Source organism: Lissotriton helveticus, chromosome 7, assembly GCF_964261635.1.
Source record: "Lissotriton helveticus chromosome 7, aLisHel1.1, whole genome shotgun sequence".
In the NCBI taxonomy this organism is placed as follows: Eukaryota; Metazoa; Chordata; class Amphibia; order Caudata; family Salamandridae; genus Lissotriton; species Lissotriton helveticus.
This window is the reverse complement of record NC_136068.1, coordinates 501714277-501742214: the sequence shown is the minus strand read 5'-3', so window position 1 is coordinate 501742214 and position 27938 is coordinate 501714277. Positions and strand designations below refer to the sequence as shown.

General features: G+C 42.9%; 1 protein-coding gene and 1 long non-coding RNA gene across 2 annotated transcripts in view; one reads left to right on the top strand and one right to left on the bottom strand.

Annotated features, from left to right (window-relative positions):
• LOC144768682 (uncharacterized) overlaps positions 1 to 2421 on the bottom strand; it is a 110725-nt gene extending 108304 nt beyond the window's left edge. The window contains exon 1 of the long non-coding RNA XR_013598610.1: positions 2346 to 2421. This is a non-coding gene — a long non-coding RNA (uncharacterized LOC144768682). The remainder of the gene's footprint in view (positions 1 to 2345) is intronic.
• LOC144768681 (putative DBH-like monooxygenase protein 2) overlaps positions 2352 to 27938 on the top strand; it is a 335111-nt gene continuing 309524 nt past the window's right edge. The window contains exons 1-2 of the mRNA XM_078652511.1: positions 2352 to 2654; positions 15525 to 15671. Coding sequence (XP_078508637.1) covers positions 2388 to 2654; positions 15525 to 15671 — 414 coding nt within the window. The 5' untranslated portion in view covers positions 2352 to 2387. The remainder of the gene's footprint in view (positions 2655 to 15524; positions 15672 to 27938) is intronic.

The window sequence follows — 27938 nt, the reverse complement described above, 5'->3', positions numbered from 1 at the left end:
CGGCACTGTAGAGTGCCTCGGATGCCAATCCCAATGTGGCGCACCATAAATGCTGCCGAAAGCATCCCTTCAAATGAGTGGCCCCGCTGCTGTGTCCTTTTGTTTGTACCAAACATTACAGGTGCCTGGAGGACCTGTGCACAAGGTGACATGGCTGTGGCTGCAGACTGTTGATACTCAAGCCTTCTCAAGGTAGACTCAGATGCAAACTGTCAAAACACTGTCACTCATGATAACTCACAATTTAATCACTAAATGACTGTCTTTTTGGTTGATCAAAAATTTGAAAGACACTGCTAACAAATCAATGGCTGAAGGGTGATGACCCCTGTGAATTGACACAAAATGTGACTGACACTCCAACAAATCAAGTCTAATACTCCAACAAAACATTTGCTGAATAGAGATGACCCATAATCCTTCTCTGGGTTCCATTTCCTCTTTGGTTACATAGCTCATACCTACCTAAAAAAAAAGGATGCGTTATTGAAATGGAGGGAATGCTGGGGATCACTTGAAGACGAGAGTGATGGTGCGTAGGGGTGAATTTTAGATGACGGTCAAAGTCGTACCAATAGAATGATTGGAAAGATAATGAATACTGGTGAGGCTGAGGAAGGTGTTGAAAATAAATCTTAGGACCTGGACAAGGTTTTGGACCTGATGAAGGGGTAGAGAAAGAGCTGAGGGCAAGGTTGAGAGGGTAGTGAATTGCTTAAATGTAGCTCCAGCAGGGTCTAGTGGTCAGAATAGCATGGCACTATCGGCATGGGCGGAAGAGGCAGACAGTTTGCCTCTCAAAGGAGGAGCATTTGATGTTCAGGACTGGGGTAGACCTATCAAGAGGGTTTTCTTTAGCAAGAGGTAAGGGGGAATCGACAACACATGCATGCTTGTTGTAAAGGGCCAGAGAAATGTCTGTGTCCTCTACATCTATTCGGCTTTCTTTAAGACAATGAATTAGAGGGGTGAGGAGTGGCAATTAAAGTGGTTGATGATGAAGGTGGCTTCCTTGCAGATGAACCTGGGGCACAGCTGCTTCGGGGACTGGGTTACCACGTGGCAGGCCAGTATGGATTATTTGGCCATGGGTAAATGGCATATAATATGAGGATGGTTATGAGGTGTTGACAGGGTTAGATAGTAGGATAATTATGTATGAATAGTTGGGTATTGAAGGGGGAGACCTCAAATCATTACATCAGGAGTAGGTGCCATATCACTGCAAATCACCATCATCATTAACTCTATAGGCCCCGATTATCAGGAGGGCAGAGCGGTATCCCAGGTGGGATTAAACTCTGCCCAGTTACAACTGGCCTCTTTTTAATGCACATGCATTTCTCTGGTGTGGGAACACCCTGCCTGCTTTCACCTACCAGAACATCAAACTGGTAACATCAAATGTGGATTAACTGCAAGAGAACCCCCCCTTACAGCATGAGGAGAGCTCGGACTGTTTCCCACTTGGCTAGCACCAACCTCCCCTGCCCCCTCCCACTCTCACCTCATGAACCCCGCCCTTCACAGCACCCTGTTGCCTTTTACCACCTACTAAAAACAGGTAATAAATGGAAGTGGATTTGTCCCAGGAGTGAGGATTCCACATGTGGAATTGGAAGTAATAATTTCAGATCTGCCTGTTATTCCCCATTCTGCGGACAAAAAGAATAGCTGGATGCGGGTGTAAGGGTACCGGCCGGAAATGGTATCCCTGCATGTAAATCTGGACCACTCCAAATCGGGAGCTGTTTGTTCTCCTTGCTGCTGCTGTGGACAAACTCAAGGACTGGATGAACGCCTCTATTAGTCCTTAAAGTGGTGGTGGACCTTGCGGACATGGGGCAGTGAGGTGAAACCTGCACTGCTGCTGCCCCTGTCCTTCATATGTGGACAAGAATGCAGCCTGCACTATTACTGGCTGACTCTGGGAAGCTCCCACATGCCACATCTCATAGGATAACGTTGGAACAGATACAAGTGTAAGACTCCTCAGTTAGACAATCGGTCCTTCTACAAAAGGGAATGTAATACTACATGCTAGGAGGTATTTAACCTAGAAACGGAAACAATGCCAGTCCGGTAGTAAGTGTAAGGTGTGGTGCCGGCAGGGGAGGGGATGCTGAGCAGCACTTGTGCAACTGAAACCTCTGGGAGTGGGGTGGGTCCAGCTTTGCAGATAATAGTCCTTTAGGAAAGACCTTCATTGTTTTGGGGGAGGAAGTTAGGGGTGGTTACTTTACAATATTTCACCGCGGCATATATTTCACAAAACAGTCTAATATTTCCTGTGGTGTATCGTTCTCGTCACTTGCACGTTGAGTGCAGCCGTGCGAAGCTCTCACCCTGCTCCGGAGCGGTCCGTGGCGCTAGAAGCGGTCCCAAAGATGGCACTCGGCTGGGCCCTGCTCTGTGGCGTCCTGCCCCTGGTCACCCCCCAGCTTCCGGTGGAGCTTGGTTTCTCCCAGGCCCTGCGCGAGGACGGGACAGTGGAGCTCCTCTGGGGCCTGGACCGCGCAGCGAGGCTGGCGGTGTTCGAGCTGCGCGCGCAGACCACGGGGTGGCTGGGGTTCGGCCTCAGCCCCAACGGAGGGATGGACGGAGCTGACATCGTCATAGGCGGGGTGTTCCCCAACAAGACGGTCTACTTCTCGGTAGGTGAGATGGACATGGGTGACATTGTTTATCATAGAAAGGAGGCACTGGAGTTACCCAGTCGCGCAGCCTGTGTGTGATGGGCCCTGGCTGGTGCAAGGAAGGAAATTGGCCCTTATTCAACAATATTCAGGGTTCAGAGGGGCCCTTCGGGGCCCTTCAGGACAAAGGGCCCGGTGCACTGCAACTGCTGCACCCTGGACTTTATACCATGGTCTAATAAATGGAGCACAGGCAAGAACAGATTGCTGCGTTTAGTATCTCTTTTGTCTTCTCTCTTTCTGTTCTTTTGGAATCTTTATTACAAATGTATTGGGGAGGGTGAAATTCTTACAAGTCCTTAATACAGACGTCTCACTCTATTTCTTCCAAAACGACTTACTTATCAGCAACCCTATGAGGTCTTTGCTTGGAAATCTTTTTCATTGTGGGTTCTCTCTGCATTTTTCGAATTATGTACACATTAGTAGAGGTATCTTTTTTCTCTCCGGCTCTCTTGCTGTTCTCATTTCTTTTTTTAATATTATTTCAAGAAGTATGTCTTTTTTTTTCTTTCAAAAGTTTTTATTAGCAAATTTTCATATATACATACAGTACAGTGGTAGCATTGCCTCGCGGGCTCCGTGGGGGTTACAACGGGCTAGGCGGGCAACATGGTGGGCGTATATTGCGCTGATGTCCCACAGTGTTGTCTCCTTTTATTTGATTATCACTCCCTCTTGTCCTTCTCCATCATTGACCCTTCACCGTCCTGCCTTTTGAGGGGTTTCAGGGCGGTGAGAAAGTAAAGCTATAAGAAATATTTCCAGATATTTTCTAGAAAACATGCTTGGTCGTGTAAGAACGAGAGGAGGCCAGGCACGGACAGCAAATTTCTAACTATACTCAGAAATTACTCGCAGCACACTAAACACTCAAGAATTGAAGCGCGGCTGCCTTTGTTATCAGCAGTAAAACATGAAAAAATGGAGCCTAAAGGGTATTTTTTGCTAAAGTTCTTTTCCCAGACTAACTGCTCACCTTCTGCATTGCTGTTTTTCACCATACGTCTCTAATAGGGGGGAGAGCCACTAAAATAATTTTTGGACCCCGTCAAGAAATATTTTGAGGTCCCCTGTTTGGAACAATTAAAATGTATTTTACATTCTCGGCAAATCTGAATCCTCTTGATGTCAAATGGTGTTGGATTGTACTTTAAATTTGCAGAAATGTGAGCACACAATATCAGCTAAAAACTCAAGCTGCTTGGTGTCTGCCAGCCAAATGGTATCAAAAGAAAGTGTGAACAAGCATTGATAAAGTCGTCTCTTATTGCAGGTGATCCAGCGCCCCTATAGAAAAACTGTCTCACCAACGCTACCCAACACCATAATACTCACCATTAATCATAAATCACTCACAAGGCCCATTAACAACCGAGACAATTTTGGGCAACTGAATCATGTGACCTAATTAATCAGAACCTATTCACAAACTATTTACACATTTATATACAACTGCAGTTTATCATTTCTTACCATGGGTTTATGCATTTATCATGTTAATTAAGTCACTTAGGCAAATGGATCAGCTAATGGTAACTAGACCATAAATAAACAAGACCAGCTTGTTGTTTCAAAATCTAATTTTATTAACCTTTTTATTAAACAAAAAGCATTCTTTGTGAATCTTTATTTTATTAGCAATTAAAGCAGCGATTATTAAGGCAAAATGAATTATTGAGCTGACGTCTTCAAAGCAAATCAGCATGTATGAGTTAAAGCAAATAACAGATTTCCATTCCCTAAGTCTATTTCCCTGTCTAAAACTCACATTCACCTAATAGGAAAAAGTAATTTAAGCCTATTATCCTTACGTGCGCCAAAGTCCATCAGCACGACACGCCCTACTGGAATCAGAAAGCGAGAAGCGCCCTCCTGTCAAAGGGGTCAAGTTTTATACCTTTTCTGTCTAGCTAATCTTACTAAAATGTATTCTTTCTTTTGCCATCCAGAGTTTTTATTGGCTGACAGATGTCAGTCCACGTTAGCTCATCACATTTTCATTCCAAAACCGAGCCTTTTCTTTGGCTCCATTGTCTGACTAAAAACATGTCTTTAGCTTCCTCGGAAATGCAACATTTCTCAAGTTTCAGACCGTTACTTCCTCAGCTTGGCAGATTTGCCGCATCCTGTCCTTGATTTTGTCACTCTCAGAGCATGTCCTGCACAAAAGTCATTCATCAGTATTTCTTTGACAACTGTCGATGTGGTAAAAGTTTCCACTTCATAATACGTGCAAGGATCCAGTCTGGACAGGATTCTAAACACCATCTTTAAGCGCTAGGCCTTAGGCCTCTCCCTTGACAACTAGTATTCAAACAAACACAAGACATTAATTAATTCGAGAATTGAGACTCGTTCTGTTACCCACCCCCTTTGCTAATTATTATCCCATTAATATATGTTACCTAGCTGAAGCACACTGAGCAGCGTGTTTATATCTACCACCTTCATTTAAGCCGCAAAGAATCCTTCATGAGCTAATGCCACATAAAGACGAAAAGACATAACATAAGCACATATAATAAGCACATGCCATTATTTAATCAGCCGCATTTAATACTGACAAAGACAATAGACAAGGTTAGTTTATTATTTTCGACACACTTGCAAATGCAACAAAGAGCACATGTATTAGTCCCTCATTTCATGTAAATGCATTTTAATCTAAGTTGGTTAATAATTCACCACAAATCAATTAGTACAGTTATTTATTATGGAAGTTTAACTTTGCGAGCCAGAACAAAATATTATTCTGAAACTCGCTCCATCACAGGTGGATGTGGAATTTCTGTTTATGAAATATATTTTTTTTTACAAAGGATTCAGTGTTATACCACCCTGTTCATCTCTTTGTAGGAAAGTCATGGTGAGAGCAACTTAGTGGATGTTTAGTGAAATAGTGCAAAATATTGAAATAAAACATGCACATAGTAGTCAAAATCATAGCGTTAATAGCAAGACACGTTTAATCACAAATAAATGCCTCTTTACAACTGGCATTCTTGCAGCAGCAGGGAAAATCAAATCACTGCTCTTCTTAAATCCCTTCCCCTACCTTGTCCTGCCTCCCTGCTTTTTGTATGAGTTAATTTCTCTGGCTAGCCTATGACCTCTGGCTCTGATGGTTAATAGAAATAGAGACGTTAGGAGGTACAAAAAAGGACATAGAGGGAAAGAGAATATAATAGTGGGAGACATGGCATAAACAGAAAAGTGAGGTAGAGACAGAGATGAGGTAGAGGGATCCATGAGGTGCGAGAGATGTAACGTAAAGAGACCAGACAGAAAGATACAGAGGGCAGAATAGATGGGATAATAGTTAAGATCGATAGGCAGGAGGGATGATAAAGAGGGGTAGATGGATGGGAACACCTGATGAGGGAGACAACAGAAGTAGAAATAGGTGTGCTAAAAGTAAAAGCAGAGGGGGTGGACGTCAGGGGCTCAACAACCATGGGCTGAAGGGGCTTTATATCAGCCTCTATGGGCTGTGCTGGACTGCGAGGCTGGAGGTCAGCCTCGCGTGAAGTATTGCTACTCCCCTCTTCAGTCCCTAAGAGCTTGCAGAAGTTTTGTTTATTTCATCAGTCTCCCTGCATGATACCCATATGCAAGGGGGATGAAATACAAAAAGCACAGCAGGGATGCCCTGCACCCTCTGTGTACAGCAAAAAACCACTCATTTACGCTCACAAAGGATTGTGAAAAGACAATACAGTGAGAACTCAGAAACTAATGGAGAACACGTTTGCCTTTGAAAGTAAATAGTACATTTGACATTAGAACAGAATTGTTAAGAGAAGTTTATTTTCTGTTGCTGTGAAGAGGTTTATAATACCATACATAGAAATTAGCTATATTTAGCACCAAAAAGGCCAATATTTGCCAGAGCAACTTGCATAAAACTCCACTTATAGTTGTTATATATTTTTTTTAATCAAACAAGCTTATGACACAACGACCTGTAATGATAGCTGAGCTGGATAATGTATCTACTCCAGTGCCATAGCTGCAGGTTCAAATCCTTGTACCACTCAGCCTATCATCCTTCAGAGGTTGACATAATGAGTCCCATTGTCTTGCAAAACAATTACCATCTGCCGTTTGTCAGTAGTACCAACAGAAGTACTAAGAGTGAATATGCACAATTAAAAAATGCCTGACATGTCTATATTAACGCTTAACAGATTACAGCTAAGGCAAAAGTGCAATGTCCCTCTGCACAATATTTCCTTGGTGATTTCACTTAATCTCCAATGGGTGGACGCTATGCAACAATACATGTGGTCGTTTTTTAAGTAAAAGTTGATATTTAATTGCAAACACAATGGTGTCTATTTTTTGTCCTCTCCACAACACCCTAAGCTTATGCCCTGCAGCACTTGCCATACCTTGCTTGTATCATAAGGTTCTAAATTCTCACACCTCCCTACAGATGTCTACTATGGAAATATTTGACCCTAAAATAACATAAACCTTTGGTACCAAAGCAAGTATTACTGAGATTATGGTAAATGGCCAGGGCCTCTGTTATTTAAACAGGGAAGGTTTGATTGATTTCTGAAAGACCAGATCATTTTTGCTTCATCTGAAGGAGACCTGAGGCTCATTCCAAAATGTAGGGTCATCAAAGCGGAATGACTATCCCCTCACTGCAAGGTTTATTTATCCGGGAGCCAGAAGAAGAGGATGATTCATAATGGCATTTTATTGTAGCAGATTTTATAAGAGAGGCAGAGGGTCTTACACCTGATTCGTTGGCCCAAGGACAGCAAGTGAAACCTACAATTTCAAAACATCACATGATCATTTTTGGTTAGTTTACAGAACAGTCTTACCTCATAATTCTGGATATTCTAGGGCCTACCAGGGAGGCTTTAATTCAGGAAATTAAAGTAGCCAACCTCTCTGGAAAGCATGAGCATAACTGTAGCGCAACAATCACTTGCAAGGAATGGTAGAATTTTCCTATGTGCCTTCAGTAATCCAAAGCAGGGGTTTGCAACAGGGGAAATATTAGGGGTGAAGGAACAGATTTTCAAGAAGAATCACACTACTTGATTTGACCTTTGCCACAGCGATTGGTGGTTCACCCATGGAAGAAGACAGTAAACAGTTGCTCTGGGGAAGTTTTTCTACTGAAAAGTAAGAGCTTTGGCTTGTCGGTGTTAATGGTTAGGAAGTTGTGGTCCATCATTTGCTGGACAGTGTCCAAAAAAGCATTCAAGTTGGGTCAAAGATCTGGTGCTTATTGGTTAAGCTGAACCATGATCTATGTGTCATCTATATTTGAAAAATCTTGGCATCCAAATGAGTAGCTGAGGTGTAGCAGAGGTTAAACGCAGAGATTAAATTGCATCAAGGAAAAGGAGGAGCCTTGCAGCACACCACAGTCAATCACAACACATGGCAACCAAAAGGTAGCCAACCAGCCTCAACACTTGAGAGAGCCCCAACAGTAAGGATCTAAACCAATTGCAGATCATACTTTCAAAGCAATATTTCAAAGATTTCCCCACACCTCCTGCTGCCTCCAACAACATAACCCGCTCACAAGACCTTTGCAACAAGCTCTTGGATTTCTACAGTAACAAAATCACCTCCATAAACAGCAACTTCAACCCTCAACCAGAGCACAGCACTGTCACATCTCAACTTCCCATCATAGTTGATTAACTAACCCTGACCTCGTGGCCTGTCATCACCACAATAAAAATCACTGGCACCGTGAGGACCATCCACTTGGGCCCTCCTTCTGACCCTTGCCCCCACCATGCCTTCACCAAAGCACTCCTACTGATCAGAGAAGCACTAACACCCATCCTCAATGCCTCTATCGACTCAACCACATTCCCAGACACCAGGAAAGAGGCCACCAACATGCCCCTGCTCAAGGAACCATCCACTGACCCATACTTCCAACTACAGCGCATTATACCTCCTACCATACATGACAAAGCCTTAGAAAAAAAAAACTGATGCCTCAGCAACCAGCTTCTGATAGCTATCCAACATGTTGTCCATGCACAGTTGGTTATCTCCCATCTTTTCTAAAAAAAATCCCGAAGTGATATTAGGAGAGAATTTCTTTTACATCAGATGGATCCAAATACAAATTTTGTCAGTAGTGTGGTGAATGCATCTTGGTTGTATGAGCCTAAACCATTCCAGAAAGTATGAGTTTGAACAGTTCAGTGATATTTCCTGATAGTGCACGAGCAAGGGATTGGAGCACAGCAGGGGTAAGGAGGGTCCTCAGGGAAACACAACTTAACAGAAGATAAGAGTCACGTTTTCCACTGCTAGCTGGGGGTCTCTAGTTGGCACAGGTAGGTACTTGTGACAAATAGGGACCCCTGCCTCTAGTCAGGGTAAGGGGGTATACTCCTAAAATAACCCCTGCTTACCCCCTTGGTAGCTTGGCATGAGCAGACAGGCTTATCTCAGAGGCAGTGTGTAAAGCATTTGTGAACACATACGGTAAGCCAGTGACAACACTAAAGATGGACACAACACAGGTTTTATATAAAAAAGAAGTATTCTTTATATAGATTTAACACAAGACCATAAACGACAAAAATCCACAATACTATACTTAAAATGGTAGGTTTAGCTTAGTTCTCTTCAGATCTTAAAATACAACACTTTGAGTCAATGTACCTTTAGATGCGACACACAGGGCAACGAAAGTGTTGCAAAGATGGTGATGCGTTTAAATTTTGGTGCAAAGAAATAAAGAGGTTGTCTTCTTGTTTTGGAGCACGCTTCTCCGATGATGCGAGAAGTCTCGACTCGATGCATCAGCTGCAGTGGCGAAACCCTTGTTCCGTGATGCGACGACAACCGCTTTGGCGGCGACACTCTTCTCTGATGTTGCGATACGCTTCCGTGCAATGCGACAACTGCAGCGGTGACACCCTTGTTCCGTGATGCGACGACAGCAGCTCCGACGGCGGCACGCTTCACTGTAGATGCGAGGCGCTTCTCTTGATGCGGTGCAATACGACAGATACAGCGGCGACATCCACGATGCAACGCAGCAGCAGCGACGGCGACACACTTCTCCTTCATTGTGAGACGCTTCTCTCGATGCGGTGCAATACGACAGCTACAGCGGCGACATCCAAGATGCGACGGCAGCAGCAGCGCTGGCGACACGCTTTTTCTTCATTGCGAGACGCTTCTCTCGATGCAGTGCAATATGACAGTTACAGTGGCGACATCCACGATGCGACGGCAGTAGCAGCGATGGCGACACACTTCTTTGTTGCGAGACGCTTCCAGCTCCTTGCAACATGCAGTCCCGCAGAAGGCCCAAAACAGCAGCAGGCACTCCCAAAGAACTCTTGGGGAGCTGGGGGTTGAAGTCTGTTGTCCCTGAGACTTCAGCAGGAGGCAAACTCTTCTCTCAAGCCCTTGGAGATCCTTTACAAGTTGAATAAAGTGCACATAAAGTCCTTTCTCCTTTCTTTGGCAGCCAGGCAACCACTGCAGGCCAATCCCCCAAGCAGCACTTCAGCTTAGGGATAGTCTCGCCTCAGTTTCTTCAGGTTCCTCTCCTCAGCAAAGGTTTCTTCTTGTTTGCCCAAAAGTGATCTAATTTCTTGGGATCAGGGTTCCAATATTTATACCCCAAAATCCTTTGTCCTCTGAAGACAGAGGGGCCTTTGCCCAGTCCAAACCAGTTCTGGAGCACTCTGTTGACAAGACTCCTTCTTTCTTTTCACAGTGCAGGGCAGAGACATCAGACGCACCACAGGGGGTGGAGCCAGCATTGTGGAGGGAAGGCACAGCCCTATTCGGGTCCAAGGTGCAACTCCTCCCTCCCATCTAGATGCAGATCCCTCTATTCACCACTGGGCGGACTCAACCTGTCCCCTGAAATCCCCCAGCCCATGTCACTCAAACCCCAGACAAGGAATACACAACCTAACAGAGGCAGGCTTGGATAGTTAGACAAGAAAATACATACTTTCTTAAAGTGATATTTTCAAACACAGAATGTTAAAACCAACATTACCAGAAGATGTATTTTATCATTCTGAGTTCAGGCATACTAAACTCGAATTTCTACTGTGTTCCCTGAGTCAGTTAGGATTATAGGATGTAATAATCTAACTACACTTGGAACAGATAGCATTGCAATAGTGATAAATGCACATGGCTGTAATTCACTATTAGGACATGCCACACACACCAGGGCTTGTCCTACCTTATACTTACAATGCACCCTGCCCTTGGGCCTACCATAGGGGTGTCTGATATAAACATAGGGAAAGTTTAGGGACTGGCAAGTGGGTGCACATGCTCAGTCAACATGGCAGTACCAACCTGCACACAGGCTCTGCAATGGCAGACCTTAGACACATTTTTACAGGCTGCTTCTGTGGGTGGCACAACCAGTGCTGCAAGTCCACCAGCAGCATTGGGTTTACGAGCCCTGGGCACTCCTGGTGCACTGTACTAGGGTCTGACAGGTAAACTAAAACAGCCAATCAATTTACAATAGGGAGAGCATATGCACTTTAGCACTGATCAGCAGTGGTAAAGTGCCCAGATTCATAAAACCAACAAAAACAGAGTACTGCATGATCCTTTCACCTTGAAAAAAAATTCTATTGACACACACTTGCAGTTCCATCAGTAAAACATGTGTAAACATTTCAAAGAGTTAAGTTGTAGATGAGTTATTGTTCATGCTCTGTAACAAATATTTTCACAGCTACTACTACTAGTTTATATTTTACAGTTGCCACTATTCATGGATATGCTGCAAGCTCGAGTATCTATTCTTTGCTGTGGGGGAACCATATATACTCACACTTCGTGCTAGGTGTCTGTGCTTTGTGTTGTTTTACATTCAACAACTTTCCAAATGGGGATTGCATGTAAGGTTTTTTGAGGCCGTAAGCATATCAAAATCAAGAATATTTGATGTTAACTGGAACTTCAGGTTATCACGTAGTACCAATTTGTAAACTTTCTGCATTCCATGGGTTTGAGAGCCTGGTCACGAGGCACCTTGTCCCCAACAGCAAGACAATTATCTTTTGAATTAACATCCCGTCCTATGAATACTGTAAATGTAGTGTACGCTGATAAAAGCAGAGTTATTTCAAATATCTTGAAAAGATTTTTTATGCCCTATTCAACTGCCCTCAATGTTATTATAAAGCATATTTTGCTACTGACTGACCCAGAAGCTGAATCACAAACTTCTGCTTCAAATTAAGTATTAGAATCAAACATTTAAGAGTGGAGAGAGACACTAACAGTAATCGTGACTCCGACTTTGATGATGTATCTTCCCCAACCCCTCAAAATATAACTTACAAATTGTTGGTGCATTGTTAAAAGACGATCGAGCACCTTCTAGCAAACCAGTAGCAGATGCACTTCAGATATTACATGAAGGCTGGAGAGACGGCATTATACGGGGCTGAGCTTTGGGGATTTTCAGGCACTGCAGAGCTTTCCAGGATGAAGCACACATTTTAAAGAAACCTCGTCCATCTGCCGCCAAGCACCCCGCTTCTCCCTCTGAAGTTTGATATGGACAGCAAATCCTTTAGGTACAAGGACAGGTTGCATCCTCTACTATACTGGAGGAGGCTGATGTCCACTCATGAGCTAGCCTCGTGCATTGAAGCATTTCAGGATGTAGCCAACACTGACATTTTTCACAGAATAACCTGGTTCAGTAACATGAAGCAGCAGCGGACTTCTGTGGGATTACAAGCAGCATAGAACACTAGTCGCCCAGAACGTATTCCTTGGAAGGTTGATTTGAAGAAACACTACTGGTCATGGGTTGCATAAACTGAACTAGGATCTCCCTCTAGAGGGTCTTTGGCAAATCTGTTCCTAGGTTTACAGTACATATGAAGCATTGAGAGAGTGTTAGGATGCTAGAACCTTGCTAACCATGTTAGGAATGTTCATATAATTTTCAATGGCCATGTCATGTATTGCTGCATTTATTTTCCTATTTTGTGTGATTACCATTCATATTTTATTCACTATACTTGGGTTTTCGAAACAAACATTTTAAGGTTCATCCCATTTGTTTGTGCTATTCTTAGAGTGTTATTTACTGACGAAAGCGGATTTGGTGTTCCACTGTGTCCCTGAACCCATCTAGCGAGATTAATCATGACCAGGCTAAGATAAAGAGGTGGAGAGAGTTATGAGGGAATTAATAGAATTTTCAACCAATGGTAGGAAGAGTCTTACCTGACAAACCACTGTATAATGACGCTTTTGACATAATGAGACTGGCATATGGAGGGAAAGATAGTTACTTGATAGTTGAGGTACATATCTGTTCCCTCTGGCCAGAAATGACAATAGTCAATAATGTTGAAACAAAAAGTGTCATTAAGTTTCTTAGGGCCAGAAAAACATACCCCCAGATTCAACATGCTCCTCTTTTGCGAGTCCTTAATAGCGATTATTAAAGAATCGCTATTAAAGACTCGCTAAACGGGATGCATGTAGAAATCGCAAAATTTATAGCGATTTTTACAACTTCCTTATTTGGGATTCGCTAATTGCTAATCGCAAATAAGGAATGACTCCCCATTCATTCCTATGGGCCAGGCCAATAGGAATGAATGGGGAGTCATTCCTTATTTGCGATTAGCAATTAGCGAATCGCAAATAAGGATGCGATTTCAAGGGTGCCAGGGTGTCCAAAGGATACCCTGTAGCACCCCATAAATGGTGATTTACACTGGTGTTGCGCACACACATGTCCAAAGGACATGTGTGTGTGTGTAACATCCAACTTAGAAAAATGCACTAAAGTGCATTTTTCTAAGTTTTCGCTATTTACCACGAAGTCAGACTTCGCGGTAAATAGCGGCCCAAAATTGTGAATTCGCAATTCTGAAATGGTTCATGAATTGCATTTAAGGAATCTCAAATAGAGATTCCTTAAATGCAATTCCTCGCAATTTAGCGATTTCAAATTTTGCGATTTTTGCATTTGGGATGATGAATCCCAAATTAAAAAAAAGCGCTCGCAAAGGTCCAGATTCGCAGAATCTGCGAATCTGGCCCTTTGCGAGCCGATTTTTGCTTCATGAATCTGGCTGAAAGTCTTTTTGCTGTCGCAAATGGCCTGGTTCACTGGAGGACTACTTCCACTTTGAGAATGTTAAAAAAAATATTTTTGGGGATCAGGCAGGGGTCGTCCAAGGGAGTACATGCTTGCTCTTAAAAAGAGAAACCTAAACGTTTAATTTTCTTTTTTTGAACGCCTCCTGTTTTCCTTTAATAAAAGATAGCATTGATAAAAGATTGCTTTATTTTCAAGTAGTCACAGACATGGTGGTCTGCTGACCCCAGTGGACCACCATCCCTGTGATGGCTGTGATTCCTAAAGGGTTGTGAATTGTGACCTACCTCATTAACATTTGTGAGATAGGTCGATTTTCAACCTATGCTATCGAGTATTTGCACGTATTCTTAAATTAGAAATTGCAATTTTCTAAATGCGATTCGGTAGAATTGCAATTAGGAAATAGCAATTCCTAATTTTTCTACATGTGCCCCCAAGTGAAGTATGCAGCAAAGAGGGTTTTCCCAAAATAATTGTGACAATGGGGTTTAACTAGTGTCAAAGGAAGTTTAGTGCTTTCGTGCAAGAGGAGTGTAAAACACAAAAAGTTGGTGTATTATCAACTCAAAGGCCAAAGGGTTGTTTTAAAGCTGAATACATTGCTACAGGAAGCTATCCAACTATTGAGGAGTAAAAATGCAGATTGGATAGATTGGAAAGATTATGTGGAGCAAAAAGCAGAAATTTACAAATTGACATTTCACAATAGGGAGGATACCTCTTACGCTGTTTAGGGGCAGAAGGCCTAACACAGCTGCTAGGCTGTCATTGGTCAGTGAAGGGAAAGATTTAGAGTACACCTCTAAAGAAGGTACATGGATCAGGGGAGAAAAAGAAAGTCCTGAGAAAAAAGGAGAATTTGAAGAAAGAAAAGCAGTACATATAACTTAAGTGCAATTAGGAGACTTTGGGGCTGTTGTACTAATCTTTCACGCAACGCATAGTAGCAAGGCAAGTTACTGCGCTGTGTTGCGTGAAGCGGAGAGTGCTGAACTGCAAAATTTTCAGACAGATGTGATGCTGTTCAGCTCTCTCCCTGTGCTGGTGCCCTTGTGGCTGCCTACATAATGGGAAGGATTGCTTTTGCAGGAAGGCACACCTTTCAGCACAAAAGCAATTCTTAGAGGCTTATTCCTCTTTGTATGTGTGGTGCAAAATGCAGTAGACATTGAAAGAAGAAGTAACGAGGAGAAATAAAGTGCACAATTTTGGCGCAAATCCAGTTTAATGACTTTAGTAGATCTAGTTTTGCGTCAAAATCCATGGGTGGATGTGATGTATGGGATGCCCATAATCGACCCCTTGACACACCTCTCTGGCGCAAAATAACACAAGCCAGCGTTGTGCATTGTGTTTACTTTTTTTTTTTACTAAGCCGCGCTAATCGGATTTTGCGTGGTTTAGTAAATCTCTAAATATATTTTTCATCGGGCTGGGTCAAAAAAGTAACGCAACCCGTGACACTAAATGTTAGTCAGTTTGGGCCCCAGTGAGGATAAAGATACATGTGGGACAAGAAAAATTGTCTAGATATATCAAACCCATTAAGGCAGTGGTGGTAGGGATAGGGCTAGGGTGATTTGTTGTTCGGGGGCATCTGTTGAGTGGAGGGGGGACTAGCGGGACCTCTCTGCCACATTCTGCCCAAAGCGGTGTTGGTAGACTCACTTTATTTACACTTCTTTCTTTCCCCTCTTGTGTAGGATTATCATGGTGTAGGGAAGGCAGCCCCGGTGTTGGACGAGAAGCAGGACTACCGCCTGATGGCTTTGACCGAGAACGGAAGTTTCACTTCCATGAGATTCAGTCGTGAGTTCTCAACATGCGATGTGCATGATCTGGAAATCACGGTGAGATTAATCAGTTCATGGGAACGTAATATACAGAGAATGTGTTCCGCTTCTATTAGGAAATATTCACTCAAACTAACATCCAACGTTTTAAAACGCATGGGGTAACTGTCTAGTACCTAAATATGAACGCTAGAGGGAACCAGACACCGTAGAATGTTCAGTTATTGACATTAGCTTTGATTTTACTCGCAGCTGCTTCGTTATCGTCTAATGGGACGCAGCACGTAGCCAAGTGTTGGGTGATGGAGAGATCTGTTGAAATGGCTGGGCCTTGTTATTGCGATCATCTGAGTGTCTTTGTGAGATGTAAAAAAGTGGTCAGGGTCTAGAGATTTTTGGGACCTGCAGTGGTGGATTCTATTAAAATCCTATGAATTGTCCAGCATTGTGTACAGATTTCTTGAATGATACAAACGTGTGCAAAAATCACTAAATCAGTATGGCACAGAATGCTCTAAGCCTCACAACAAAACACGGTGGTCCTATCCCCCTAAGTGAAATTAGATATGTGTCAGCTAGACAGTCATAGGGAAGAATAGTACAGAGTTGAGCCAGGTGTCTGGCCTACTAGCCCTAGGGGCCAAACCACGTGCCAAAATATCGAAAGAATTTACCTCGAATTCACGCAGCAAAAGTGATACAAAAGCATGATTTTCTTTGAAGCGTAGTTTTATTGAATTTACCACGTCTTAAATAAATACATTACAATACGCAACAAAAGGCAATACAATGTAATTACTGTGCAAACAATCACAGCCTTTTAGATTAATGTGTCATTCTATTTAAGGTTCAAAAACACTTTATTCGGATAACATCGTATCCATAAAAGCACAGCAACATAACAAATTTTAAAATGCACAGGAAAAAAAGTCATAGTAAAATCCATTGACAATATACATGAAAAGAGCTCAGTAATAAAATATGTCAGATTAATACAAAAACTCATGTGAACGTAATACAAAGACTCAAGGATTAGAACTCATCTGACGTGCTTGAGCGGCAGGTCTCAAGAAAGTGCCTGTGCAGAAGACCAACTCTTCGTCAGCCAGAGTAAGTAACCTCAGGTAAGCATTTTCCAGCCTAATGGGCTTGAACTTTTTAAAAAACGGAGTTGAAAGCCAAAGTATAGTTTAAATAGTATTTAAAAAAAGAACAGAAAATGTAAAATAGATTGACCACTCTGGCCATCACACGTGCAGGGTGCGTCGTCAAGGTTAGGGTGATAGCTGAGGGGGAAACATAATACAAATTTAACAGTACCTGCCCTTAGGCAAAATAGGAGACTTCTCTCCCAGTGGCTCATAGACAGGGTGAGATAATTGGCCAGGGGATGCATGGGCTGTTCGATGGGCATACAGCTAAGGACGAGGGATTTCTTAGATTACCTTTCGATCCTTTCCGTTTTATAAAGCGAGTAAAGTGCACTCCTAAGGTAATTTTTATGCTTGGTCTCGGCTGTTTTAGGATTCAAGAAGGCACTTCCTTTATTAATGCTACATAAATTTCGATACACCCCTGACAGCCATGGGATATCCTTCCCTTTCTCGCACCCAATACAATCGCTTATGATTTCTCCTGTTAGGGATGCGGCCGGGTTCTTCCAAACGGATAGCCAAAAAAGGGCCGAGCGGGCCCTGATGAAATCCTCTATAAAATTTAGATTAAGTTCCTTATGGCAATTATTTTGGGGTGTGGAGATCGGTGCACCTAATAACTTCCTACAGAATCTGTTCTCTTGTTGTTGGATATAAAGACTCTTGGCAATACCCCAAACCTCAGCGCCATACGTGGCTATTGGTGCGCATTGAGATTTCATTTTTTTTTTAAATGGCTAAAATAGCACCTGTTCTCTTTGGGCGTGGAAGGCTAAGGATCAAGTTGATGGCCTTTGAGAACTTGCTCCTGGAGTGAACCATGTGCCCAGTCCAGAAGCCGTTCGCAGCAAAGACCACCCCAAGATAAGGGAAAGTGCTAGTACTCGTCAGTTTCTGGTTACCCACAAATATAGAACTAAGTTGGCATTTCCTAGGACCACACAACATTATAAACAATTTTTTTTAATTGGTGCTTAAGTCCAAACTATCCATGTGATTAACAAAACCCTGCACTAAAATGCATAAAGAATTCGGAGTGCGGCTCATAAGGACCGCGTCGTCGGCATAGAGTAGTACGGGAAGTGTTTTACTATTGATTTTGAGGACATTGATTTTAATGTTTTATGCTGTCTGTTAATATAAATAATAAAGAGGAGGGGGCTAGAACACAACCCTTTCTAACCCCCCTGCCTACTTAATGGCTTCGGTGACCTCACCCCCGCAGCTGATCCTAACACGAGCCTTACAAGCTTTGTGAAGTTGCGCCAAGAAATGCACCAGGGGCTTATCCAATCCATAGGCCAAGAGGATAGACCAGATCTTTGACCTATTTACAAGGTCAAAAGCAGAGGTCAAATCCATAAAGGCCAAATAGATTGTCGAGGCCCGCCCTATGGTGTATTTGCCCATGATTAAATTAAGGTTTAACAACAAGGGGTGGTGATGGACAAAGTTTCTGGCTTGGTAGTTTGGTCTGCCCTGTTCCCATGATGCACTGGGCCAGGGACAGACTAATTTGCATATAGCCAGGTTCTGAACTGGGATGGTGCAGTGAGCTAAAAAACGGTGATGGATCAAGCCCTGATCTGTTGACTGGGTAGGTGTGTTCTGATTAACTCAGATACTCTGTCCATCACCACCCCCTTTTGAAATATTTTGGCCACCACAAGTGTGGAAGGGTATGCTCAGACAAGAGTCCCTTGCTCACTGCACCATGAGGATTCATGCAAGCCGGGCCGAAGACGGCTGTAATGCCAGAAACCGGTCCCCGGAAGCTTGTTTCCTTTCCAGTGAAGAATTGGCTTGGTAGTTTGGTCTGCCCTGTTCCCATGATGCACTGGGCCAGGGACAGACTAATTTGCATATAGCCAGGTTCTGAACTGGGATGGTGCAGTGAGCTAAAAACGGTGATGGATCAAGCCCTGATCTGTTGACTGGGTAGGAGTGTTCTGATTAACTCAGATACTCTGTCCATCACCACCCCCTTTTGAAATATTTTGGCCACCACAAGTGTGGAAGGGTATGCTCAGACATGAGTCCCTTGCTCACTGCACCATCAGGATTCAAGCAAGCCGGGCCGAAGACGGCTGTAATGCCAGAAACCGGTCCCCGGAAGCTTGTTTCCTTTCCAGTGAAGAATTGGCTTGGTAGTTTGGTCTGCCCTGTTCCCATGATGCACTGGGCCAGGGACAGACTACTTTGCATATAGCCAGGTTCTGAACTGGGATGGTGCAGTGAGCTAAAAACGTTGATGGATCAAGCCCTGATCTGTTGACTGGGTAGGAGTGTTCTGATTAACTCAGATGCTCTGTCCATCACCACCCCCTTTTGAAATATTTTGGCCACCACAAGTGTGGAAGGGTATGCTCAGACATGAGTCCCTTGCTCACTGCACCATCAGGATTCAAGCAAGCCGGGCCGAAGACGGCTGTAATGCCAGAAACCGGTCCCCGGAAGCTTGTTTCCTTTCCAGTGAAGAATTGGCTTGGTAGTTTGGTCTGCCCTGTTCCCATGATGCACTGGGCCAGGGACAGACTAATTTGCATATAGCCAGGTTCTGAACTGGGATGGTGCAGTGAGCTAAAAAACGGTGATGGATCAAGCCCTGATCTGTTGACTGGGTAGGAGTGTTCTGATTAACTCAGATACTCTGTCCATCACCACCCCCTTTTGAAATATTTTGGCCACCACAAGTGTGGAAGGGTATGCTCAGACATGAGTCCCTTGCTCACTGCACCATCAGGATTCAAGCAAGCCGGGCCGAAGACGGCTGTAATGCCAGAAACCGGTCCCCGGAAGCTTGTTTCCTTTCCAGTGAAGAATTGGCTTGGTAGTTTGGTCTGCCCTGTTCCCATGATGCACTGGGCCAGGGACAGACTAATTTGCATATAGCCAGGTTCTGAACTGGGATGGTGCAGTGAGCTAAAAAACGGTGATGGATCAAGCCCTGATCTGTTGACTGGGTAGGAGTGTTCTGATTAACTCAGATACTCTGTCCATCACCACCCCCTTTTGAAATATTTTGGCCACCACAAGTGTGGAAGGGTATGCTCAGACATGAGTCCCTTGCTCACTGCACCATCAGGATTCAAGCAAGCCGGGCCGAAGACGGCTGTAATGCCAGAAACCGGTCCCCGGAAGCTTGTTTCCTTTCCAGTGAAGAATTAGCTTGGTAGTTTGCTCTGCCCTGTTCCCATGATGCACTGGGCCAGGGACAGACTAATTTGCATATAGCCAGGTTCTGAACTGGGATGGTGCAGTGAGCTAAAAAACGGTGATGGATCAAGCCCTGATCTGTTGACTGGGTAGGAGTGTTCTGATTAACTCAGATACTCTGTCCATCACCACCCCCTTTTGAAATATTTTGGCCACCACAAGTGTGGAAGGGTATACTCAGACATGAGTCCCTTGCTCACTGCACCATCAGGATTCAAGCAAGCCGGGCCGAAGACGGCTGTAATGCCAGAAACCGGTCCCCGGAAGCTTGTTTCCTTTCCAGTGAAGAATTGGCTTGGTAGTTTGGTCTGCCCTGTTCCCATGATGCACTGGGCCAGGGACAGACTAATTTGCATATAGCCTGGTTCTGAACTGGGATGGTGCAGTGAGCTAAAAAACGGTGATGGATCAAGCCCTGATCTGTTGACTGGGTAGGAGTGTTCTGATTAACTCAGATACTCTGTCCATCACCACCCCCTTTTGAAATATTTTGGCCACCACAAGTGTGGAAGGGTATGCTCAGACATGAGTCCCTTGCTCACTGCACCATCAGGATTCAAGCAAGCCGGCCGAAGACGGCTGTAATGCCAGAAACCGGTCCCCAGAAGCTTGTTTCCTTTCCACTAAAGAATTGGCTTGGTAGTTTGGTCTGCCCTGTTCCCATGATGCACTGGGCCAGGGACAGACTAATTTGCATATAGCCAGGTTCTGAACTGGGATGGTGCAGTGAGCTAAAAAACGGTGATGGATCAAGCCCTGATCTATTGACTGGGTAGGAGTGTTCTGATTAACTCAGATACTCTGTCCATCACCACCCCCGTTTGAAATAAATTAAGGTTTAGGCATTGTTCATTAGTGCCAACTTTACTTCGAAAACCCAACTGACAAGGCTCTAAGATACTGCTTTCCTAGGACCACTCTAATATCTTATTATTTAGGACTCTACCCAGGATTTTTAAGGTGTTATCTATTAGGGAGCTAGGCCTATAACAATTGGATTTTGAATGATCCCCCTTTTTAAAAATCGGTAAAATGATGCTCGAAGACCAGGTGCTGGGTAGCGATTCGGACGATAAATTATTACAAATATTTAAAAGGAGAGGCGCCCAAAAGTCTGGTTTGCATTTGATAAGGTCAATGGGTAACCCATCTGGGCCAAGGGCTTTATTGCCCAAACTCTGTTGGATGGCTTCTTACACCTCCAGCTGGGTTTTATGTATTCTGGTTAGTGGCCCAGACTCAAAGAGGCCTGCTTCTTGTATAGGGGCGGTATAGATCTTTGTGAAATGGTTTACCCATGACTCGCTCATAATGGTGCAGGTAATGGGAGTTAATAGCTGCCCCATGGATCGCAAATCCCTCACAGCTGTCCAGAAGGTGTCACCCTTTTTTGAGCTGGCGTCTTTGGATAATGCTTCTCAGCGATCTTTTAGAATTTCCCCTTTCTGATTGATGATCGCAGTTTTATACCTCTGCCCGGCCAGTTTCACTTCTAGGTTACACCTTGGGTCAGATGACAGGGCTCTGCGCAATTGTCTATTTGCCTCAGAGCACTCGTGGTCAAACCATCTAGGGCCATGTTTTGCGAGAGGATAGGTTTTGATAAAAGGGTTTTGGTTGCTAAGCGGAGTTTGGTGAAATCTTGAACAGCCTCAGGATATGGATCCTGGGCTGATAAACAAGAACTTATAAGATGCATATTGGCCTTCACAAGTGCCTGAAACAATTCACTATTATTAATACCCCTCCATATCAATGTTAAATTATCAGTGGAGGGCATTAAATTCCTGGCCCCACATTCGAAGGTAAACAAGTGCCGGGGGGCTAGTCTCAACACTGTTTTGATTGGATTATTATCCCCTTGGCTCACAGCAACGACTTTTGCTTCCATTAGATGGTCTACGAGGAAGGGGGAAGTAAAGACAAAATCTATGGTGGAAGAACATCCTCTTCCTCTAAATGTAGGCTCAGGATGGCTATTAGGGTGTGATATGCCCACAATGTCCATGACATTGGTAAGGTTGTGTGTACTCAAGAATGCAACCAACTCTGCACCCCTATGACAGGTAGGGCCGGAGTAGCGAAACCCTGTGCTATGTGTTGTGTCCATTAATTTCACATTATAATCACTTCCTAGAAGAATGGCAATTGTTTCCATTGAATCTTGCTGGCAATTTAAGTTAGAAATAACATTGAAAAGCTTAATAAAATTCCCTTTGGGGATGGAGCAGAAATCATTGTGATAAAAATTAAACAAATAGAAAGAGACTCACCTTTTATACAATAGAGCTTGAAAATGATGGCTTTTGGTTGGTAGAACCTTGATGCTGCCACCAGGAGCAATATTATTCCAAATAGATAAACCCCCCGAAGGGCGACCAGATTTGGGAATAGGGGCTACAGTGTTGTAACAATGGAACCTATTAAGATGTAGTTCTTTGGTGGCCCAAGTCTCTTGGAGCATAACCATTTCCTGTTCATTTATTAAACATAGCCAGTCTGGATCGCCAAGCCTCGACAGGAGGCCTGCTACGTTCCTGCTCAAAATACTCAGATCTGTGTCAGCCTTGGCCTTGGTTATAACTGGCTGGTCATCTAGCATATCAATAGCAGGAGGGGATACAAAAACCTGGAAAATATCCAAAGAGTGTAATTGATATTCCAGTAAAGATAGTTGTCAATACTGAGTGTCTAAGTCTGATAAGGCCTGAAACCTATTGAATAAATGGGTAGGGGCAGACTCGTTTACAATATGCCTAGGTGATGGTTTATAAAAATAATCTAGAGGGAGCGCACAGATGCTGGAGCTTTGGGTAAATGTTTGCTCACAGGATCTTAATAGGCAACGAACCATATAGGGCCTACAAAAATTGATCACCATACAGATGCCATCAATGTTCTTGGGGGATTGACCAACCCACCCAACTCTGTGGACCATAAGGATCTCATTCATATCAGATGGATGAAACCTTTAGTGTTTTTTTAACCAATCCACAGTCTTATTACGTAGATCAAATCAAGACTCCCTCTGGTCCCCTTTAAGTGTAGCAACGCCGGCAATAACTAAAACATAAGGGCAGATGGCTGGGGGTAGGCATAGTGCTGCGTGAAAAGGGGCTGTATTTACAAGGACACGAAAAGCCACGCAGGGGGCTTTATGTGTCCTTGTAAATATGGAGCACCACACTGTGCCACCAGTACGTCACAAAAAGTGACACACCGGCAGGGCAAGGAGCTTGTAAATATGCCCCTAAGTTCTTTAGCACAATCAACCTAACTAGCCTGAATCCCATTATTTTCGATGTGAATGCTAGTGAGCTACAGATTGAGGGCAGATTTGAACCAAACGGTTAACTCCCCCCGCCCCTTAGCTCATTCATAGTTCGGTTAATCAACTAACCAAGTCTCCTGCAAACTACAAAATCATATGTATTAATGAACAATAGCCATTATTTGTTACAAATTTTCGTAGCCCGCTCAGCAATGTTCCAGCTAATGATGCTTAGTGAGTTAGCAGAATTATCTTTAGAAAGGGGGGCACAAAACCTACCACTCCGTAAACGGACTTCGAGAGATGGTTCAGAATGTGCACAAGAAGAAGGTGGAACAAGTAAATTCAAAGGACATAAATCCTGCTGGTGTGAAAACCTATTAAAGAGTAAGACCGTGTTCCTATTCACAATGAATATGGCTCATTACATCGCAATGTATTACATCGCGTGCTTTTACAATGTGGTTGTTACAACAACTGTGTTGTTAGTACGCAATGCATTTACATTGCAAGTTATTACAACGACTTGCCCTAGGGGGCGCGCTGGACTTAGGAATAGTATTAATTACTATTCCTACTCCAATTTGCGCAACAGTAGGGAAGGTGTTGGAATTATTTTTCCAATACCTCAGCGCCCCCTAATGAAGGTCGTTGTAATGACTAGCGATGTAAATGCATCGCGTACTAACAACGCAGTCGTTGTAACTCCCTGCGTTGTAATAGTTGCGCGATGTAATGACAGCGTTGTAAACTCGGTTTCCCATTCACAATAGGTGCCTCTTATTTATACAAAACCAGAAGAGGTTCAGGAGCGGCCGCTGGTACTGTGAAGTGGTGGGTTGGAGGGAGTGGGGAACGCAAAAAAAGACAAATAAAAAATAAATAAAACTGCACTTACCTGCTCTGACGGCCGCCGCCTTTCTCCCGTCCATGTCAGAAACCTCGTTCACACTATGCAGGCTTCCAGCTCCCAATCCCAGCGCTGCTCAAATGCTGGGAATAGCATTCCCAGCACGTGAGCAATGCCGGGATTGCTCTGAGCCCCTCGGTTTGGCGCCCAGACTTGAACTGGGAGCCTGTAGTGGTTTCTCCACCCAGCTGTTCAACACAGCTAGGAGGAGAAAGGCTAGGTGCACATTTATTTATTTATTTTATTTATTTATACCATTTATAGAGCGCACTAATACCAACCGGTGTCCTGGCGCTAAAGTGGTAGCTCCCTGGGTTTATGATCTCTGATCTAACTCGAGAATAGCCAAGTTTTCAGTGTTTTTCGAAATGCCAAAAGGTTAGCGCTTTGCTTTAAAGCTAAAGGAAGAGCATTCCAAGCCAGCGCTGCCCCTCTCACAAAGCTTCGGCCCCCCCAATGCACCTTCCTAATGCGGGCAGTCTTGATCAGCCCCAAGTTAGCCGATCTTAATTGTCTTTGCGGCGTATACCATTGGAAGAGCTGTTGGAGGAATTTTGGACCTATTCCATGGAGCGCTTTGTAAACAATGCATAGGGCCTTAAACCTGATCCGCTTCCGCACCGGGAGCCAATGCAGCTTGTCCAACTCCCTGGAAACGGAAGCGAATTTCGGCAGGCCAAGAATAAGACAGCCCGCCGCGTTTTGCAGTATCTGCAGCTTATTAAGCAGCCCCTGGTGATCCTCAAGTAGTAGACTGTTACAATAATCGAGGCGGGAGAGCACTAGGGCGGACACCACCGTCTTTCTGCTCCCTACTGGTAAAAAGGGAAGGATTTTCCTGATAATTTTCAAGGTTCAATGGATGGATGATGAAAGCGCATTCACTTGGGGTTTATAGGAGAGTTGGTCATCAATAATTACCCATGCCGCCATTTAAGGAGCAGGAGGGGGCGGGAGGCAGCGAAAGCTAGATCGCCGACCTGTCCTACCCCCAAGATGACGGTTCCCTGTGCCCCCTACCGCAACAGCGCTTAATCGGCTGTGCGGGGGGTCGGGACGTGTTTACAAGCAGGTATGTGTCCCAGGAAAAAAAAGATTCTGAAGGGTGAAAAAAATAATGTAAAAATGATTGCGACGCGCAATACGTTTAAAATTATTCTGCAGGGCTCATAAAAACATATCACGCTAGAGCATTATTCCTAGGTCCTAATCCCCCGGCTTTCCGCCTCAGGGGAGTACCAACACTGCGCGGCACTTACCAGCGCAATTTAAAGACTCTGGGCGGGCGGGAGGCAGCGAAAGCTAGACCGCCGACCTGTCCTACCCCCAAGATGGCGGTTCCCTGTGCCCCCTACTGCAACAGCGCTGTGCGGGGGGTCGGGACGTGTTTACAAGCAGGTATGTGTCCCAGGAAAAGAAAGATTCTGAAGGGTGAAAAAAATGGTAGTGAGACAAAAGATCGAAATTAAAATATCGATATGCAATAATATCTATGTTTTAATTTCGATGGTATAGAATATCGATGTCCAAAATATCGACAGACAGAATATCGTTTTTTTAAGGTATGTATGTTACTAATATCGAAATTTACTAATATCAAAATTTTGTTTAGTGTTATGTATTTTATTATGTTGTTTATATGTTTGTTAAATATGTTTTGTAATGTATGTTTGAAAATTAGTAATTTTGTTTACATTTTGCGTTTTAGTATCAGAGCGGGTTGTGGGTTTATAGGGGAATAGGGTGGGAAGTAATTTAATAATAATTAATTAATTAATATATTTTTGTAAATATTTTTAATTAATAATTCATTGGTAATTCATTAATATTAATTAGTTAATTAATTAATATAGTTGTGTAAATATCTTTAATTAATAATTAATTGGTAATTAATTCATATTAATTAGTTAATTACATTAATTAGAGTTAATGTTTTAGTATATATAATATTTTGTTATTGTTAATTAATTCATTGGTAATTAAATAATATTAATTAGTAAATTAAATTAATTAGAGTTAATGTGCTAATATATTTACTTTTTTGTTTTTGCTAATTATTAATTAATTGGTAATTAAATAATATTAATTATTTAATTATATTAATTAGAGTTAATGTGCTAATATATTTAATTTTTTGTTATTGTTAATTAATAATTAATTGGTAATTAATAATTATTAAGTGAGTACGTGATGTGATTTATTTATGTGTAGTGGGTTGTGTGTTTATAGGGGGATAGGGTGTGATATAATTAAATGTAATTAATTAAAGAGATTGTATTTATTTATGGTTAATTATTGTTAATTAATTAGTAATTAATATGTGTTAATTAGTTCATTTATAATTATATAAATGTAGTAATATTAATTGTTATTAATTGATTAATTGAAATTTATATTAATTGTGTTTTTTGTATGTGTAGTGTGTTGTGTGTTAAAGGGGGAGTAGTGTGGGAAGTAATTTTTACCCCCATGCTATCCAACGCTTTCCCTACTGTTGCACCCTCTGGAGTGGGAATAGTAATTTAAACCCCTACGCTATCCAACGCTTTCCCTTCTGTTGCACCCTCTGGAGTGGGAATAGTAATTTAAACCCCTACGCTATCCAACGCTTTCCCTACTGTTGCACTCTCTGGAGTGGGAATAGTAATTTTTACCACTACGCTATCCAACGCTTTCCCTACTGTTGCACCCTCTGGAGTGGGAATAGTAATTTTTACCCCTACGCTATCCAACGCTTTCCCTACTGTTGCACCCTCTGGAGTGTGAATAGTAATTTTTACCCCTACGCTATCCAACGCTTTCCCTACTGTTGCACCCTTTGGAGTGGGAATAGTAATTTTTACCCCTACACTATCCAACGCTTTCCCTACTGTTGCACCCTCTGGAGTGGGAATAGTAATTTTTACCCCTACGCTATCCAACGCTTTCCCTACTGTTGCACCCTCTGGAGTGGGAATAGTAATTTAAACCCCTACGCTATCCAACGCTTTCTCTACTGTTGCACTCTCTGGAGTGGGAATAGTAATTTTTACCACTACGCTATCCAACGCTTTCCCTACTGTTGCACCCTCTGGAGTGGGAATAGTAATTTTTACCCCTACGCTATCCAACGCTTTCCTTACTGTTGCACCCTCTGGAGTGTGAATAGTAATTTTTACCCCTACGCTATCCAACGCTTTCCCTACTGTTGCACCCTTTGGAGTGGGAATAGTAATTTTTACCCCTACACTATCCAACGCTTTCCCTACTGTTGCACCCTCTGGAGTGGGAATAGTAATTTTTACCCCTACGCTATCCAACGCTTTCCCTACTGTTGCACCCTCTGGAGTGGGAATAGTAATTTTTACCCCTACGCTATCCAACGATTTTCCTACTGTTGCAATATGTGGAGTACGTATATATATTAATTTATATGTAGAGTTTTTAATGTATTTTAAATGTATATGTATTAGTTATAATTTTTTTAATATGTTTTAATTTTTGTATTTAATATTTGTAAAATTATATGTATTTTTCAATTATTTTTACATTATTATTAATACATTTAAAAAAACAATATTTTTAATTTCGATATTTTTGTACTACGATATTAATTTTTCGATATTTTTGTACTTACCTTTATGAAGATATAACTCCGATATTTTTGATTTCGATATTTTTGTATCGATATTTTTGTATGTAGATATTCTGTCTGTCGATATTATGTCATAGATCCGAAAAAAATAATGTAAAAATTATTGCGACGTGCAATTCGTTTAAAATTATTCTGCAGG